Here is a 14,926-nt window from a genome sequence, read left to right as displayed (position 1 = left end):
AAAATATAACAACATAAAAGCACAAGCAGCACATGCATTAGCATGTGAAATGGATTTATATCATTAATCATTTGAGCTTATTTTTTATAGACTGTTAGGGGAACAAATTAATTAAGTTTGTGTTAGATGCCAAGACAGTGCCTGACATCTCAGTACAGTATCAAATGTGTAATGTTTTATATTTCAGAAGTAGTTTATGTAGTGATGGGGTCCTTTCTATTACTAGCCCTCACATCAAAATACTAACTGACCAAAGAAAAAAACAAACAAATACATGCAGAACTTGCCTGTCATGGAATTTTCTGAGGTACTGAGCTGTTCCCTTAGCTTGTCAACATCGTCTGGGTGGACTTGTTCATACAGAGTGCTGCCAAACCACTCAGACTGGGGGTGGTTCAACACTGGTGTCACAGAATCAGAGACATAGATTACGCGTCCTGTCTCCGCAGCCACTACAAAGAGAAAGCCATCCGCAGCTTCCAAGATCAGATGCTTCAGTTCCTATGGTAAAAAAATGTATTCACAAATATAAATGTACAGATATAATCAAACAGTGACACAATAATATAGATAGATACTGTAGATAGACATCCATCCATCCATCCACCCATTTTCTGAGCCGCTTCTCCTCACTAGGGTCGCGGGCGTGCTGGAGCCTATTCCAGCTAACATCGGGCAGGAGGCGGGGTACAGCCTGAACTGGTTGCCAGACAATCGCAGGGCACATACAAACAAACAACCATTTGCACTCACATTCACACCTACGGGCAATTTAGAGTCTCCAATTAATGCATGTTTTTGGGATGTGGGAGGAAACCACAGAGCCCGGAGAAACCCCACAGAGGCACAGGGAGAACATGCAAACTCCACACAGGCAGGGCCGGGGATTGAACCCCAGTCGTCAGAACTGTGAGGCTGACGCTCTAACCAGTCGTCCACCGTGCCGCCTGTGGCTAGACAATGCAGGTATATTTTGTTTTGTGGGTCACTCTTTAAAAATGTATCCAAAAGTTGCTACCTGAAAGTACCTGTTCAGTGAGAAACGAGGGTTTATAGGCCCCGTCAGTGGATGTGTTCCCTGTGCCCCGCATTGATTTCATATGAGAGACCGCCATGCGCAGAATGGTTAATTTGTCAGGTTTGCGGGCCAGAGCACTGCAGGTAGGGACCATGTCTGACAACTCAGTGATGTACTGCGTCATTTTATTGCGTCTGCGTCGCTCAATTTCACTGTGGTTCTCTCTAAAATACAGAAAAAAGTAGTTAGAAAACTTGCGGTGGGTTTTTACTCAAACACAATTTCAAATAAAAAAAAATTCACCACATGTCAGATGAAAACCTCTCTCTGTTGAATATAGGTTAAATGCATGTTGCATAATGAATAATGAAAGTGAAACCCATTTTGACCATTTGTACTGTGGAGGGAGGATGAACATGGATTTTCCTTTGAATAATCATAGTTCTTACACCAGAATAAGTCAGCCAGAAGGCTGCAGTTGTTTTCAGGGGAAGTCCAAGAAAGTGTGAAGAATAACAAAATGCTGCTTCATGCCTCTGAAAATTAAAAACAGTCAATTTCCAGGGGAACAATCTGTATCCATAAATCAAGCCAACCATTTTCTGTACAACTTACTAGGTTTACAGGTGAACTTGAGGCTATGCCAGCCAACTTTGGGCGAGAGACGGAGTGCACACTGAACTGGTCACCAGCAAATCACACAGGGCTATTTATAAATCTTTGCTGTTTTGTTTTTTCCCCCCCAGAAAGTGACACAAAGTCAAAGAAAATTATGTCTCCTAATACATCATTATTTCCATCAAACACCTTCCTCACCTCACACATAACTACTTCTGTCTGGAGGCAAAACAATTATATTTCCAGAAATATATAAACTTAAAAATCCATGGTAGTCCTACATGAAAAATTAGTAATCATCCAAATAACAACAATAAAATAATAATAATAATAATCCATCCATTTTCTGTACCACTTATCCTCACTAGGGTCGTGGGCGTGATGGAGCCTATCCCAGCTGACTCTGTCGAGAGGCGGGATACACCCTGAACTGGTTGCCAGCTAATCACAGGGCACATATACACAAACAACCAATCGCACTCACATTCGCACCTACGGGCAATTTAGAGTCTTCAATCAACCTACCACGCATGTTTTTGGGATGTGTGAGAAAACCGGAGTACCCGGAGAAACCCCACGCAGGCACGGGGAGGACATGCAAACTCCACACAGGCGGGCCCGGGATTTGAACCCCGGTCCTCAGAACTGTGAGACAGATGTGCTAACCAGTCATCCGCCGTTCCACCCCAATAATCCATCCATCCATTTTCTGAGCCGCTTCTCCTCACTAGTGTCGCGGGCACCCCAATAATAACAATAATAATAATAATAATGTTTGTAAAAATGTGCAGTGTGAAAATGTGCCAGTGTATAAATGCATATAAAATGTGTTTAAACATTAATTTTAGTACAATGTGCTGGTATACTGCTAGTGTTCTACCTCTCCAGAATGAGACACACAATACAAAGGGTGGATCGTTGCAACGTTATTAACTCCTCGTGCCTCTAATCTTCGACCGCGATCCCAAAGTTTTTCTCGCGCTGCTATACTGTAGGAGCATTTTAGTTTCTAACATATGCATCGAGAATGATGCAACCAACGAAAAGGTTTGTCCGAGGAGCTATAATCAAGGACCAAAGACGTTTCCTTTCTGGAAGTCTTTTAGCTCCTCAGTAGTGATATAAAAATGGGTCGTTGGATCGTAAACTGAGCAGACTTAAAATTAAATCCTTCATGTTTTGTTTATCTGTTTTTTTTTATTATTTGTTTGATCATACATCTTTTTCCAAGTCTGTTTTATTTTGGGCAGTATTTCATAATTCTCATTCACAGTGGCTCATGGTTACCACGCAATGAAAAGCTTGTAATAATTAGGATGTAATATTGTCAAATGCATTTGGCCACATCAAGAAAATAAACAAAGTTTTGAGGATTATGCCCTGTTTTTGCATTCCACGTAACACCTAAGCAAGATGCGATGAGAGCAAAGAATGTGGGGGATGCATGGAGATAGGCTTGTGAAGAAATATTGATCATATTAGATCCATCCATTTTCAACACGGCTTATCCTGGTTAGGGTCGCGGGGCGCTGGAGCCTATCCCAGCTGACTTCGGGCGAAAGGCGGACTACACCCTGAACTGGTCGCCAGTAAGTCGCAGGGCACATATAGACATGGACAACCATTCGCACCCACATTCACACCGTCACTGAGTGGGAACTGAACCCACGCTGCCTGCATCAAAGTCAGGCAAGTGTACCACTACACCATCAATGACCTGATCATATTAGAGTTTAACTTAATTCCACTTGAAACTACCGGAGACAAATTCCTTGTGTGTTTTTTGGACATACTTGGCAATTAAAGATTATTCTGATTCTGAAATATAAAGCAAGTGGAAACTGGATATGTGTTGTGATAGTAATAACTCAGGCATGTAGACCGTTCATGTGTAACACAGGTCGATGACGTGACATCGTCTTTAATAGACGAATGTCTCATTTCTCCAAACATTTGTCCCTCCTTGCTCCTGTTCTTCTTCTTCACTCTTCAATGGGATTACTGTTGGGACAAGCTAACAAGTAAAAAAATGCAGCGAGGACTGACGACCGAAGAGGTTGCAAATAAAAATAAAAAAAAATCAATAAAATTTTATTTAGCCAAACTGTTGAAATGTAAGATGGAAGCACCTGCTGCTGACTGCTGTTCACATATTTCCAGCAGCGACCAAGATGATGACAGTGCTGACAAAGATTAATGTTACCCACTTGTGGGTGTATTTACAGAAATTGTGTTCGTACCTTGCAGTTAAGACCTACAGGATGAAGTGCTATCCCTAACTAAACTGATTCCCCAAGTCCAACCCCAGTAGGTTAAATCAATTTATATTCATCCAGTGAAGTCAAAACGTCCATGTTCTTTGAGTTATCATAAGCTTGTTTAGGCACACAGTTGACATGATGGACAGGCTAATGTGTGCTAGCTTACTTTGCTCATTCGCCAACACGCAGATCTTTTAACAACACAACTGTAGTAAACTACATAAAAAAATAAAAATAATTTAAAACATAATAAAAAATTTTACCGGTCAGAAACTACTGAGACTTCGAATAATCAAGTACATTTAGTATCAGAAGATTACTTTGATACTCAAATACAGCAAATGTAGCATGTTTTTAAGACTTTTATTCAAGTAATATTCTAAAAGGTGACTTTAACTTTATTGACTTTAACTTTTCTGTTAATATACTACCCAACAATAGATCATTTTACATTTGAGACTATGTGAGTCCCAGGAGGCACATATCTGGAAACAATGAGTCCCAGCCCTGCAACAATGAGTCCCCGCAACCCATCATCACGGCATACATACAGTAATCCTCCGCCATATGACGGTCGTTGCTTCGTGGTCCCGCTATAGTGCAGATTTTTATTTGTACAATATTTTTGTTATACTGTATTGTATGAATGTTGTCGACTTATCTACTGTATAATTTCTGCTGCCTGTATAATTTCTGCTGCCTCGTGTCTTTTGAAGAGATTGTATCTCTTAATTGTCAGGTTCAGGTTTTCAAGGTGTTGAAGGCAAGGAAGTGGAGGACCCAATTGCAGGGAAGCAGGGAAGGAAGGGGGGAGTGCTAGATTCTCAAAAAGGGATTTATTTACAAAAACAAAGATGGCAAACAAGGCACATGAAAAAATCTAAATACTAACTTAACAAAGCGTAAAAATCTTAATTCAAAGTGACGAAGAAACATGGATACCAAAATACTGACCACTAATTAACATGACGGGATATGAAAACATGGGCGAAGACAACTGATGACATTTGACAAATGGCATTAGCCAATGAACCAACAAGCACTGAAAGAAACCAGGGAATTAAATACAAACAAATTGACAAGACAACGAGGAACACCTGGACAAGACACGAGTGGCTGGAAGGAGCAAATTGGTTGACACAAGAGGGTTGATGAGAACGGGTGGCCACAATAACCAAATGAGCACACAAGACATGAACAACATGGGCCACAGAAAAACATGAAACAAAACTAAATAGAATCTAGACTAAAACACAGACCATGACATCAATAAGCTTTCACTTGCTTAAGTAAAGGATAAATAAAATGTAAAATAAGGCCCGCCCTCGAGCTACTGGACTGTGATATGAGACCTTTACCTGTCAATCAAATGATGCTGAAAATGAGCTCGCCGAGTTAACCACTGCCTGAATATTGATGCTGCTATTGTTATGGTTTATAAACAGTTAACTTTCCCACATATAAGTGTGTGTGTGTGTGTGTGTGTGTGTGTGTTATGTGGCGAACACACACAGAACTCCGAGCACTGACGTTTTAACTATGTCGCCGCGGTAGAGTGAGCTTTTTAGTTCTAGCCCTAAGCTTGCTAGCTCGTTAGCTCGCAGGATAGTGAATGTAATAAATAGTTAACTTTCCCTTTGTGCCAGTTGTGTGCATCAATAGAACACCGTTCTGCCAGCGGCTTGATTGCGTCATGACCGGCGCGGCGGGTGTTACCACAACAATGTGGGTTTACCACAACAATGGTCCATACAATGGACAACTCCCGTGTCCACTGTATGGAACCATAACCTGCCCTACTCTGCGCCTCCGATTGGCTAGCACCAAGACAGGATTCATACTTTTAATTTGCTGTGTGTAGAAGCTCTTCACCAACATGCATACGTAGGGTGGGTCTTAAACCACGCGTCTATGGACGCAGAATGAATACGCTTCATGAGTCCCTGCTAATTTTTGTGCGTCTCTGATGCGAGATGCACATCAAACGAGATACAAGACTATGTTTAGGCCATTCGTACTGGTTCCCACGGTCGCCTTTCACACAGTCAAAGTGGGACTGGTTCCCGCTCTATCGGGCTCATTTACTAATAAATGTGTAGAAATGTTCACATTCTGTGCACAAGTTGAGCATATACACGCAGTTACCGTCAGATTCATGACACATGAGTACAGGCCAATTTTTTTTCACACTTCTGTGCATATGTTAATGAATCAGATTCTGAATCAGAAATAGGGCTGAAATATCTCTGTCATGTCATGTAACTGCCTTGTGCCGTCTGGTTGATGAATTGGAGTTAAATGACACTCATGATCACATTGGATTGGCCGCTAAGGCGCCCTATGTGGAAATTGATGATGAAGTCGAAAAATAGATTGTGCACGTAATAATGGATAAATAAAAGTAGCAAGCGGCATGTTGATCATTGTAATGGAGTAAAAGTAGCGATTCTTCCTTACATAAATACTTAAGTAAAAGTAAAAATAATGTTATATTCAAACTACTATTTCAAGTTAAAATGATTATTGTTTTTATGATGGACTACAGTTCTAATATGTTGTGCAGCTTGGATAAAAGATATGTGTTTAAAGTATTTACAATGGCTAATCCTGCATTATTTGTGCGTATGCATGGTCTGAGGAGATTTTAAATTTGTTTGCAGAGAACAAACTAAAATAAGTACGAACATATTGATAAATCACATGTTTGTGCATTAAAAGTGTGTATGCATGGTTGGTGAATGGGGCACAATGTGAGTACCGGTTTATGTGCGTTTATTTGTGGATGTGTGTATATTATGTCAATGTGCACTCCGACTGAATGGGAACCAATTCAGGGTGTAGTCTGCCTTTCACCCAGTTAGCTGGGATAGGCTCGAGCTCCACTGAACATTTTAAGTGGTGGAAAATGGATGGATGGATCCATTTATTCAACCTTTTCTTTGCAGAGAGTGAAAAAAAATACGGGATCCCTTGCAGTGTGTCTTTTAAAAAACAGGAAAAATAAACAAATGTATGTAAATGTATTTAAACAAATACTGCACTACTACTGTATTACAGTACTAAATAAATACTAAATAAATAATAATGAGTACTAAATAATCATGTATCCACAGTACCTGTATTGTCAGTGTGTTACGCAGTTGCATTTCCTACATTGTCTGTGTTGCAGATTCATACTTCCTGTATTGTCAGTGGGTTGACACTTGACAGTCTTCCAGTTTCACCCTTAAGCTGATTTTCTGCGTTTTTTTCACTGTTTAATGTCAGCTGACAGTTCTAGTCCAATATGGTCATATAATTACTGTGTGGACCTATAAAAGGTTTCGCTTAAGGGTTTAGCCTTAACTAGCTACTTTACAAAGGCTGGTTTCAAATACAGTAATACCAAAATCAGATGTACTGCAGGTAAGAAAATAACATTTTTAACAAGAGTAACATTTTGACGATTGACATAAACCCCATCCTGATTTGTTGTTGTTATACTGTATTTCACTTCAGGTCAGGGCAGGTTTGAACTTCCGTACATCCTGAGTATCCACTATGGCTCCAGTTGGCTAGGCCTACCTGGCATATCTCTCCTTATCCCCACCAGGTATCTGATCATAGTCATACCTACAAAGAACATAAAAACAGAATTCCATCAATTATAAATGTGTATGAATGAAATACACCAAAATCCTGACAAATTATCTCTTTTACATTTTTTAGTGAATGACAAAAGACAAAAAGAGATGGAAACAGCATGGGACAAGGCAAAATTAGTATGTTTCAAAAAAGTTGCTAATGGCTGGTTGAAGGATTTTTTTTCCTACTTAATAATAGGACTATATGAGTAATAACACAATGCAGTTTTTTTGCTTCTCACAACACAGTTATTTTTTTTCCAGAGTTGTGCCATTCTTTTCCACTCAAATCATAGCATCTAATTTGCATCAAATTCCCCCTACAATTAAATTGGGATTAAGGCAGAAATTACTGTGGGTCGGAAAACTCAAGTCAAATCTGATTTCTCTGTCTGACTGAACTCTAAAATAGCTTCATCCATCCATCCATTTTCTACAGTGCTTATCCTCACTGGGGTTCCGGGTATGCTGGAGCCTATCCCAGCTAACTGCGAGCAGGAGGCGGGGTACACCCTGAACTGGTTGCCGGCCAATGGCAGGGCACATACATATAAACAAACAACCATTCGCACTCAAATTCATCCCTATGGACAATTTTAGAGTCTTCAATTAACCTACCAAGCATGTTTTTGGGATGTGGGAGGAAATCGGAGTTCCAAGAGAAAACCCACGCAGGCACGGGGAGAACATGCAAACTCCTGGCTGGATTTGAACCCGGGTACTTAGAACTGTGAGGCAGGTGTGGTTACCAGTCATCTACCGTCCCGCCCTAAAATAGCTTCAATTCTTAAATTAAAAGCTATTCAAAACACTATATACCTGCCAGATTGGTTGGTCATATTGATAATCTGTATGCATTACATTCTTAAATGAACAATTTATGTCAGAAAAGAATTAACTGCTAATTCAAACATGCGCATAGTGTTTTCATAAATTTAATGTAATTGTCAAACACTAAAAATGCAGTTCCTCTTGTGATCAGCAGAGAGCAGTTTGTCCTCTACACTTCCATCATTCAACTTACAAGAAATCACTCCGGAGATTTCAGCTGATGAATAATACACTTACATCCTATGGATTTAGAGGCAACAAATAAAAAAAAATGGTGAAAAGGAAAACAAGTTGAGACAATTGAAATGCAGTAGGACAGCTGGGATAATACCAAAAATTAAAAGATGGCAATTGGACTCTTAATGGATGAAAATAAAATGACTTATGTAGTAATCAGGCAAATCGTTTATACAAATATGGGGTATTAGCAAGTTTTCTCAGATAAATGTCGACTTACTAATAAAATCCACTTACAGTAGAAGATTTGTAGATAAAACTGAGATAAAAGAGCTACACATAGATGTTATATTGATGATACAGTATATCTAAAACCTGAACTGTAGCCAACATTTTAACAGTGTCCGTTACATTCTTTTTCTCACCTTGAAAATTTGCTAGGTCCCTCTCCATCCTCGTCATCAAAGTCCATTCTGAGAAAGAACCACAGAAAAGTCGCATTACCAATTTTCAGACTCAGAGAGCACAGTACTCATGGGGACAATGTTTTCTGTCTAGTAAACCTCTCAGAAGAGATCAGTTTAAAGAAGAAGAGTACTAATTTGGTTTGGTTGCTGCAAATGGAGAAACCTGCATATAGTGTTGAACAAGCCAATCCTTTTTAACTGACCATCTCACCTCAGCCATATGGAATGGGCTCTCATAAAATCATTGTGACAGAACGGTTGTCTTCGAAAAGAGAGGTTTATTTACCTGTCCCTCTCAGACAGAACTCACAAGAGCGGGACACTCCATGTTCACACAGCCGATGCAGCTCCACGGCTTAATTCATCAGCAACAAAAAAACGTTCAACACGAAGTTATGTGGCGAGTGATTCTCGGGTGTTAACCATACTCTCTTATACAGTGGCATTGATTAGCCTCAGTTCCACATCTGACACCACCTCTAAAGATTACAATGCAGAAAAATAACAACTTCGATGGCCCTGATTGACTGGGTCAGTCATTGTTTAGATTGACAATGTAGAAGATTATTTATTACCATAACTCTAAATCTAATTTAAAAAAATTATTTGCAATAAAACAACATTTTTGGTGAGCAGACCTATAGGAACAGAATAAAATAATGAAGTGAAATTTTAGGGGAGCTTCAATTATTAGCAATTCGGACCTATGCCCGCGAATAGCAGTTGTCCACTGTATCGCAAAAATAAAGGAATTGGCCTCACTGCCCTAAAACCTTTAGAGTGTATCTCAGTTCAATTGCTCACGACTGTAAAGTGGTTTACTTAACCTAAGCATTGTGCACATAAGGTGTTCCAGATGTACTCCATAATATATGAACTAAAATGACAAAAATCCAAAAAATCTAATTGGCGGTGGTCCACTTTTTGGTCCACTCAGGGTGTTAGGTTAAGGGAAGACTCCCTATTTGCCCATAGGTGTGAATGTGAGTGTTAATGGTTGTTTGTCTATACAGTATGCGCACTGCGATTGGCTGGAGACTAGTTCAGGTCTACACCGCATCTCACCCAAAGTCAGCTGCTCCAGCTGAGCAGCTCCAGTTCACCCATTACCCGAATGAAGCCAAACAGTAAAGGAAATGGATGGATGGATGAATAGAAGTGGACAAGTACAGTATGTGCTGTGAAGACCACCTGGTTGCAGGACAGATAATTTACAGGCACTCCTTAAATAGAACCCATGATGTCGCCATGTTTGAATGCACCCTCACTCCTTGCAGCAAAGAAAGACTACTCTTGTTGTTGGCCAGGGAAATCTCCACAATCCAGTGAGAAAAACATTTTTTCGACAGTGCTTAACCCCGAGCTGGATTAGCGAAACAGCTGGTCACACAGCCATGTACTGTACTCTGAGTGCCGTCTATGTACAGTAAGCACAATATTCACGCACAGGACATCTTGAATACCCCTCTTCTGCAAATGGTGGAGGACAACAATTCATAAGGAAAAAACATAGGCCTGTGTTCAGAGTTAACCAATCACATTCAAACTTATGTTAAATAGGAGTCAGCAAAGAGCTGCCTTCCTTTAAATTAAAGTGCCACTGATAAACAACAAATGAAGTTGATCTGTTTTAGTAGGCTTTTCCTAACATTATTTTTCCTTTCTAGCAGAAGCCTGCAGACTTTTTGCTTCTACCTGACTCGTATACTGTACTGTATTTAACTGTTCATAATTCCCTCCACCTTGACTAAGGCCCCAGTTCCAACTGAAGAAAGACAGCCCCAATGTATTATGCTGCCGCCACAATCCTTCACTGTAGGTATGGTGTTCTTTTGGTGGTGAGCATTGCTGTGTTTGCACCAAACATCCATCCATTTTCTGAGCCGCTTCTCCTCACTAGGGTCGCGGGCGTGCTGGAGCCTATCCCAGCTGTCATCAGGCAGGAGGCAGGGTACACCCTGAACTGGTTGCCAGCCAATCGCAGGGCACATACAAACAAACAACCATTCGCACTCACAGTCACACCTACGGGCAATTTAGAGTCTCCAATTAATGCATGTTTTTGGGATGTGGGAGGAAACTGGAGTGCCCCGAGAAAACCCACGCAGGCACGGGGAGAACATGCAAACTCCACACAGGCGGGGCTGGGGATTGAACCCGGGCCCTCAGAACTGTGAGGCCAGTCAGCCACCGTGCCGCCTGCACCAAACATATCTTTTGGATTTCTAGCCAAAACAGTTCCACTGCGGTCTTCATCTGACCATAACACATTTTTCAACATGCGCTCGTGGGATGTCAAGTGTGTTTCTGCAAAATGTAGCAGGGTTGGGAAGTTTTTTGTTGTAAGATTCTGTTTTACCACCCTCTTCCAACGGTCAGGAACTAAGTTTGGCCCTAGGCCAAATCTTTTCCTGAAAATTCAATTGCGAGCCGAAATTAAATTAAAGCTTACTTTTCCGACTAAAAAAAACGTTTTTCTCATGTATCCTATTATATGGTATACAAAAACGAAATTTATTGAATTTATGAATTTAAAATAAATGAATTTGCTCCAGGCTGTGATTACTGTGACACAGCGGCGGCTCCTTAGAGTGTTGTGAAACCGACAGCAACCTGGTGATAACGAGGCGGCTGTCTTTAATCACTTACAAACACTGTCTTTTAAGACAATAGTTGCCAGTAAATAGTTGCCATTTTAAATAATAAACACTTATCTGCCTAAATAATGTATTAGTCATTTAAATGACATTCAGGCCTAATGTAATGATTTGGCTAGCCCTAAGTAACCCCGCCTATTCTCGTGTGACATCTTGATGCTGTTGTTTATGTTGGGATGACATGTGGGACAAGATGATCGCGAATGGGGGAAGTGCAAAAAAAGAGTAGAAATAAAAATAAGCATTCATCCTGCTTGTGTTTATAAATGGGGTCGCGGGCATGCTGGAGCCTATCCCAGCTATCATCGGGCAGGAGGCGGGGTACGCCCTGAACTGGTTGCCAGCCAATCGCAGGGCACATACAAACAAACAACCATTCACACTCCCATTCACACCTACAGGCAATTTAGAGTTGTCAATTAACCTACCATGCATGTTTTTGGGATGTGGAAGGAAACCGGAGTGCCCGGAGAAAACCCACGCAGGCACGGGGAGAACATGCAAACTCCACACAGGCGGGACCGGGGATTGAACCCTGCTCTTAAGAACTGTGAGGAAGACACTCTAACCAGTCGGCCACCGTGCTGCCTAAATTATTTATCTTGGTCAAATTTTATCTATCACAAAAAAACTGCCATTTGAACTGAGACGGTGATCTTCATGGCTGGAAATTGCATCTTAACTCGCTCTAACATGCGTGCGCTGTTGGGAACTGATGTAAAAGTGGTGGAGACATTCAGGTAGCTCTAATGGTTTTAACCATGGAAAATTTGCAAAAATACTACAAGTTAAAAATTAAGTTTGAAGTGATGCAATTACAAGTTTTAATGGAAGAGGCAAACAAACATTACTGAATTAAATAAAATGAATCTATTACTCTGATAATTTTGGGTAAGCAGCAACTACAGTACATACTGTAAAAGCATTTTTTTTTTTTTTTAACACATCCCCAATGCATTGCAATTCGATGTGTCAGTCAATCATGTGTAACATTGCGTATAAAATTTGTGACAGCACACCTGAAAAACTGCTCTGTCACAGTGTGTTGCAATGACCCAGAGACAAGAAAATGGAGAGTTGAAAGGAGTTATGTCATAGGTGATCCTTCCTGTGACTGGCTCCAAATCAGCCCTTAGAGCATTCAGAAGTCCCAAAATTGCATTGCTGTTGTGATTTTTTGTTTTTTTGTTTCTGGCATTTCAGAAATGTTTGCACAAGCGAAAACGTTAATCCTGCTGCCTCTGACTTTTGCCTGTGTCACACTGGCACCACTCTGTGTGGCAGTTTACATCTGCATTCAGACGCGGTATTTAAAAACGCAAAGTCACCCATCGTAATTTATCTCAGGTTTGATCAATCGCATCACTCGGCTAAATTCATCGATTTGCTTACTCTCCTCGCAGAACGTGCAAAATGAATTGCACAGCAGTTTTTCCTGTTTCACAGAAGCAATCCTGGGTGCATTCGGTTCGTAGATCAGCTTCCACATCTGTTTGGGTGAGCAATGATGTTTGTACCCGTTTTTGCACACGCAAACCTTTAGTAAATCAAGGCTATATTGTTCATCCAGTAAAGTTTATTGCAATTGCAATTAGGGCTGGGCGATCTAGCAACAACAACAACAACAACAAAATATATGTTATATATTATTATTATTATTATTATATTGTTTTATAAAATTTTCAATTGCCTGTTCTAAAGCATGCGTACTGAAAACTAAAAAAGCTAGAGTTTTGCAATATTTTATTAATGCCTTTTGTTAACAACACTCCTCATAGTCAATATTTAAAACAGTAACCCCAAAATGATATTAGCATTCTAAACATATATAAATATATAGAAAAATATAAGAACAATTTACATTCAACAGTGCAATGAATGTAGAAAAATATAACACAACAACACACTCTTTGAAATCCTGAATATTCTTGGAGGTATAGACACAAAATAAACAAACTGCCTCCTCAGGGATAATGAAGACACCTTGGATTGTAAACATTATCATTCTCCAGTTATGATGCTACATACAGTATCTTTTTAATCCTATTGCTAATTTCAAATGTGTATCATCTTAAATAACAATACAGATTAAGTACTTTTGCCATTTTACAAACCACATGAATAATTATGACACGACTGATTGTTGCTTTGGTCTGGTGGCCTCAGCTAGCGGTGGCTAACTGCTACTGTAATTTCTCGTGTATAATGTGCATTTTTCCCCCCAAAAAAATTGTCAAAAGTCAATAGTGCGCATTATACATAGGTATGGGGGGGAATGGAAAAAACGTTCACATTTTATAAATGTATGCTACCATCTAAAGGTTATGAAAAAGCTGCACACTTAAATTCCCAAATGCCACTGCCACCTAGAGGTTATGAGAAAGGTGTACACTTTCATTCTAATATGCCACCACCACCTAGAGGTTAGGCTTTACACGATCAGGATTTTTCAGGCCGCTCACCAATCAGCGAGTTTAAAAAAAAAACGACAAACAATCACAGATCTGATCACAGGATGGAGCAATGTGTTTATTTAAATTACTTGTTCATTTACTGTATATACTTGTGTACTACATACTGAGTTTATTTAAAAATATCTTGTCAGGTCATGCATTCTAATCAGTCAGGTCAAACAAACATTACAACATGACAGAAATAATGGGTGCTAACTTAATATAATTAAATTACTTTATTGTAATTAAATTACTTAAATTTATTGTAATTAAATTACTTAAATTACTTACTAAACTTTAGAGCATGATTCGACAGAACGCTGGCATGTTTACGTGCAACCATTAGTGCTATCACGAGCTTGCTAGGCTACGTTACATTTTGTTCCCTGGTTGCAGCACACGTTTTTCCCCATTTTGTTCTTATAATACACACGACGTGATCGATTGTTGTTGTCATGGCCATGGCAACGAGTGTATCCGGTCGCGTTTGAGTTGACAAGATAAAGTCCAGTGATCGTAAAAGACGGAATGCGGTGGTATCGGAATACAAGGCTTTTTTGCAGTAGTCGTGAAATCGTGAAATTTGTCTTGTGGTTTGATCCAGGCATTACATGTTGTCTGTCTCAGATGTGTTGTCTGACCCACAGCGCTGACATGTTTTCTTTTTAAATAACTTTAATGGCTGTCAGATATTTACAGTAATACGTCAAAAGAAACGCGACAAGGCTACAAATAAACCAGCTTTTGGATTCAAATACACTGTACACGATGGCGACGCGGAGTAAATGTCTTTTGCTGAGCCGATCGATCGGCAAATTATG

At 39.9% G+C, this 14,926-nt stretch overlaps 1 protein-coding gene across 1 annotated transcript in view; it reads right to left on the bottom strand.

Annotated features, from left to right (window-relative positions):
* arnt2 (aryl-hydrocarbon receptor nuclear translocator 2) overlaps window positions 1-14,926 on the bottom strand; it is a 110,494-nt gene that overhangs the window by 80,305 nt on the left and 15,263 nt on the right. The window contains exons 3-5 of the mRNA XM_061670566.1: window positions 8,954-9,001; window positions 1,029-1,242; window positions 288-501 (exon numbers count right to left, since the gene is read on the bottom strand). Of these exons, the coding sequence (XP_061526550.1) occupies window positions 288-501; window positions 1,029-1,242; window positions 8,954-9,001 (476 nt within the window). The remainder of the gene's footprint in view (window positions 1-287; window positions 502-1,028; window positions 1,243-8,953; window positions 9,002-14,926) is intronic.

The sequence above is a fragment of the Phycodurus eques genome, chromosome 2 (assembly GCF_024500275.1).
Source record: "Phycodurus eques isolate BA_2022a chromosome 2, UOR_Pequ_1.1, whole genome shotgun sequence".
In the NCBI taxonomy this organism is placed as follows: domain Eukaryota; kingdom Metazoa; phylum Chordata; class Actinopteri; order Syngnathiformes; family Syngnathidae; genus Phycodurus; species Phycodurus eques.
The sequence above is the reverse complement of the archived record's forward strand: the minus strand, read 5'-3'. Positions and strand labels throughout refer to the sequence as shown.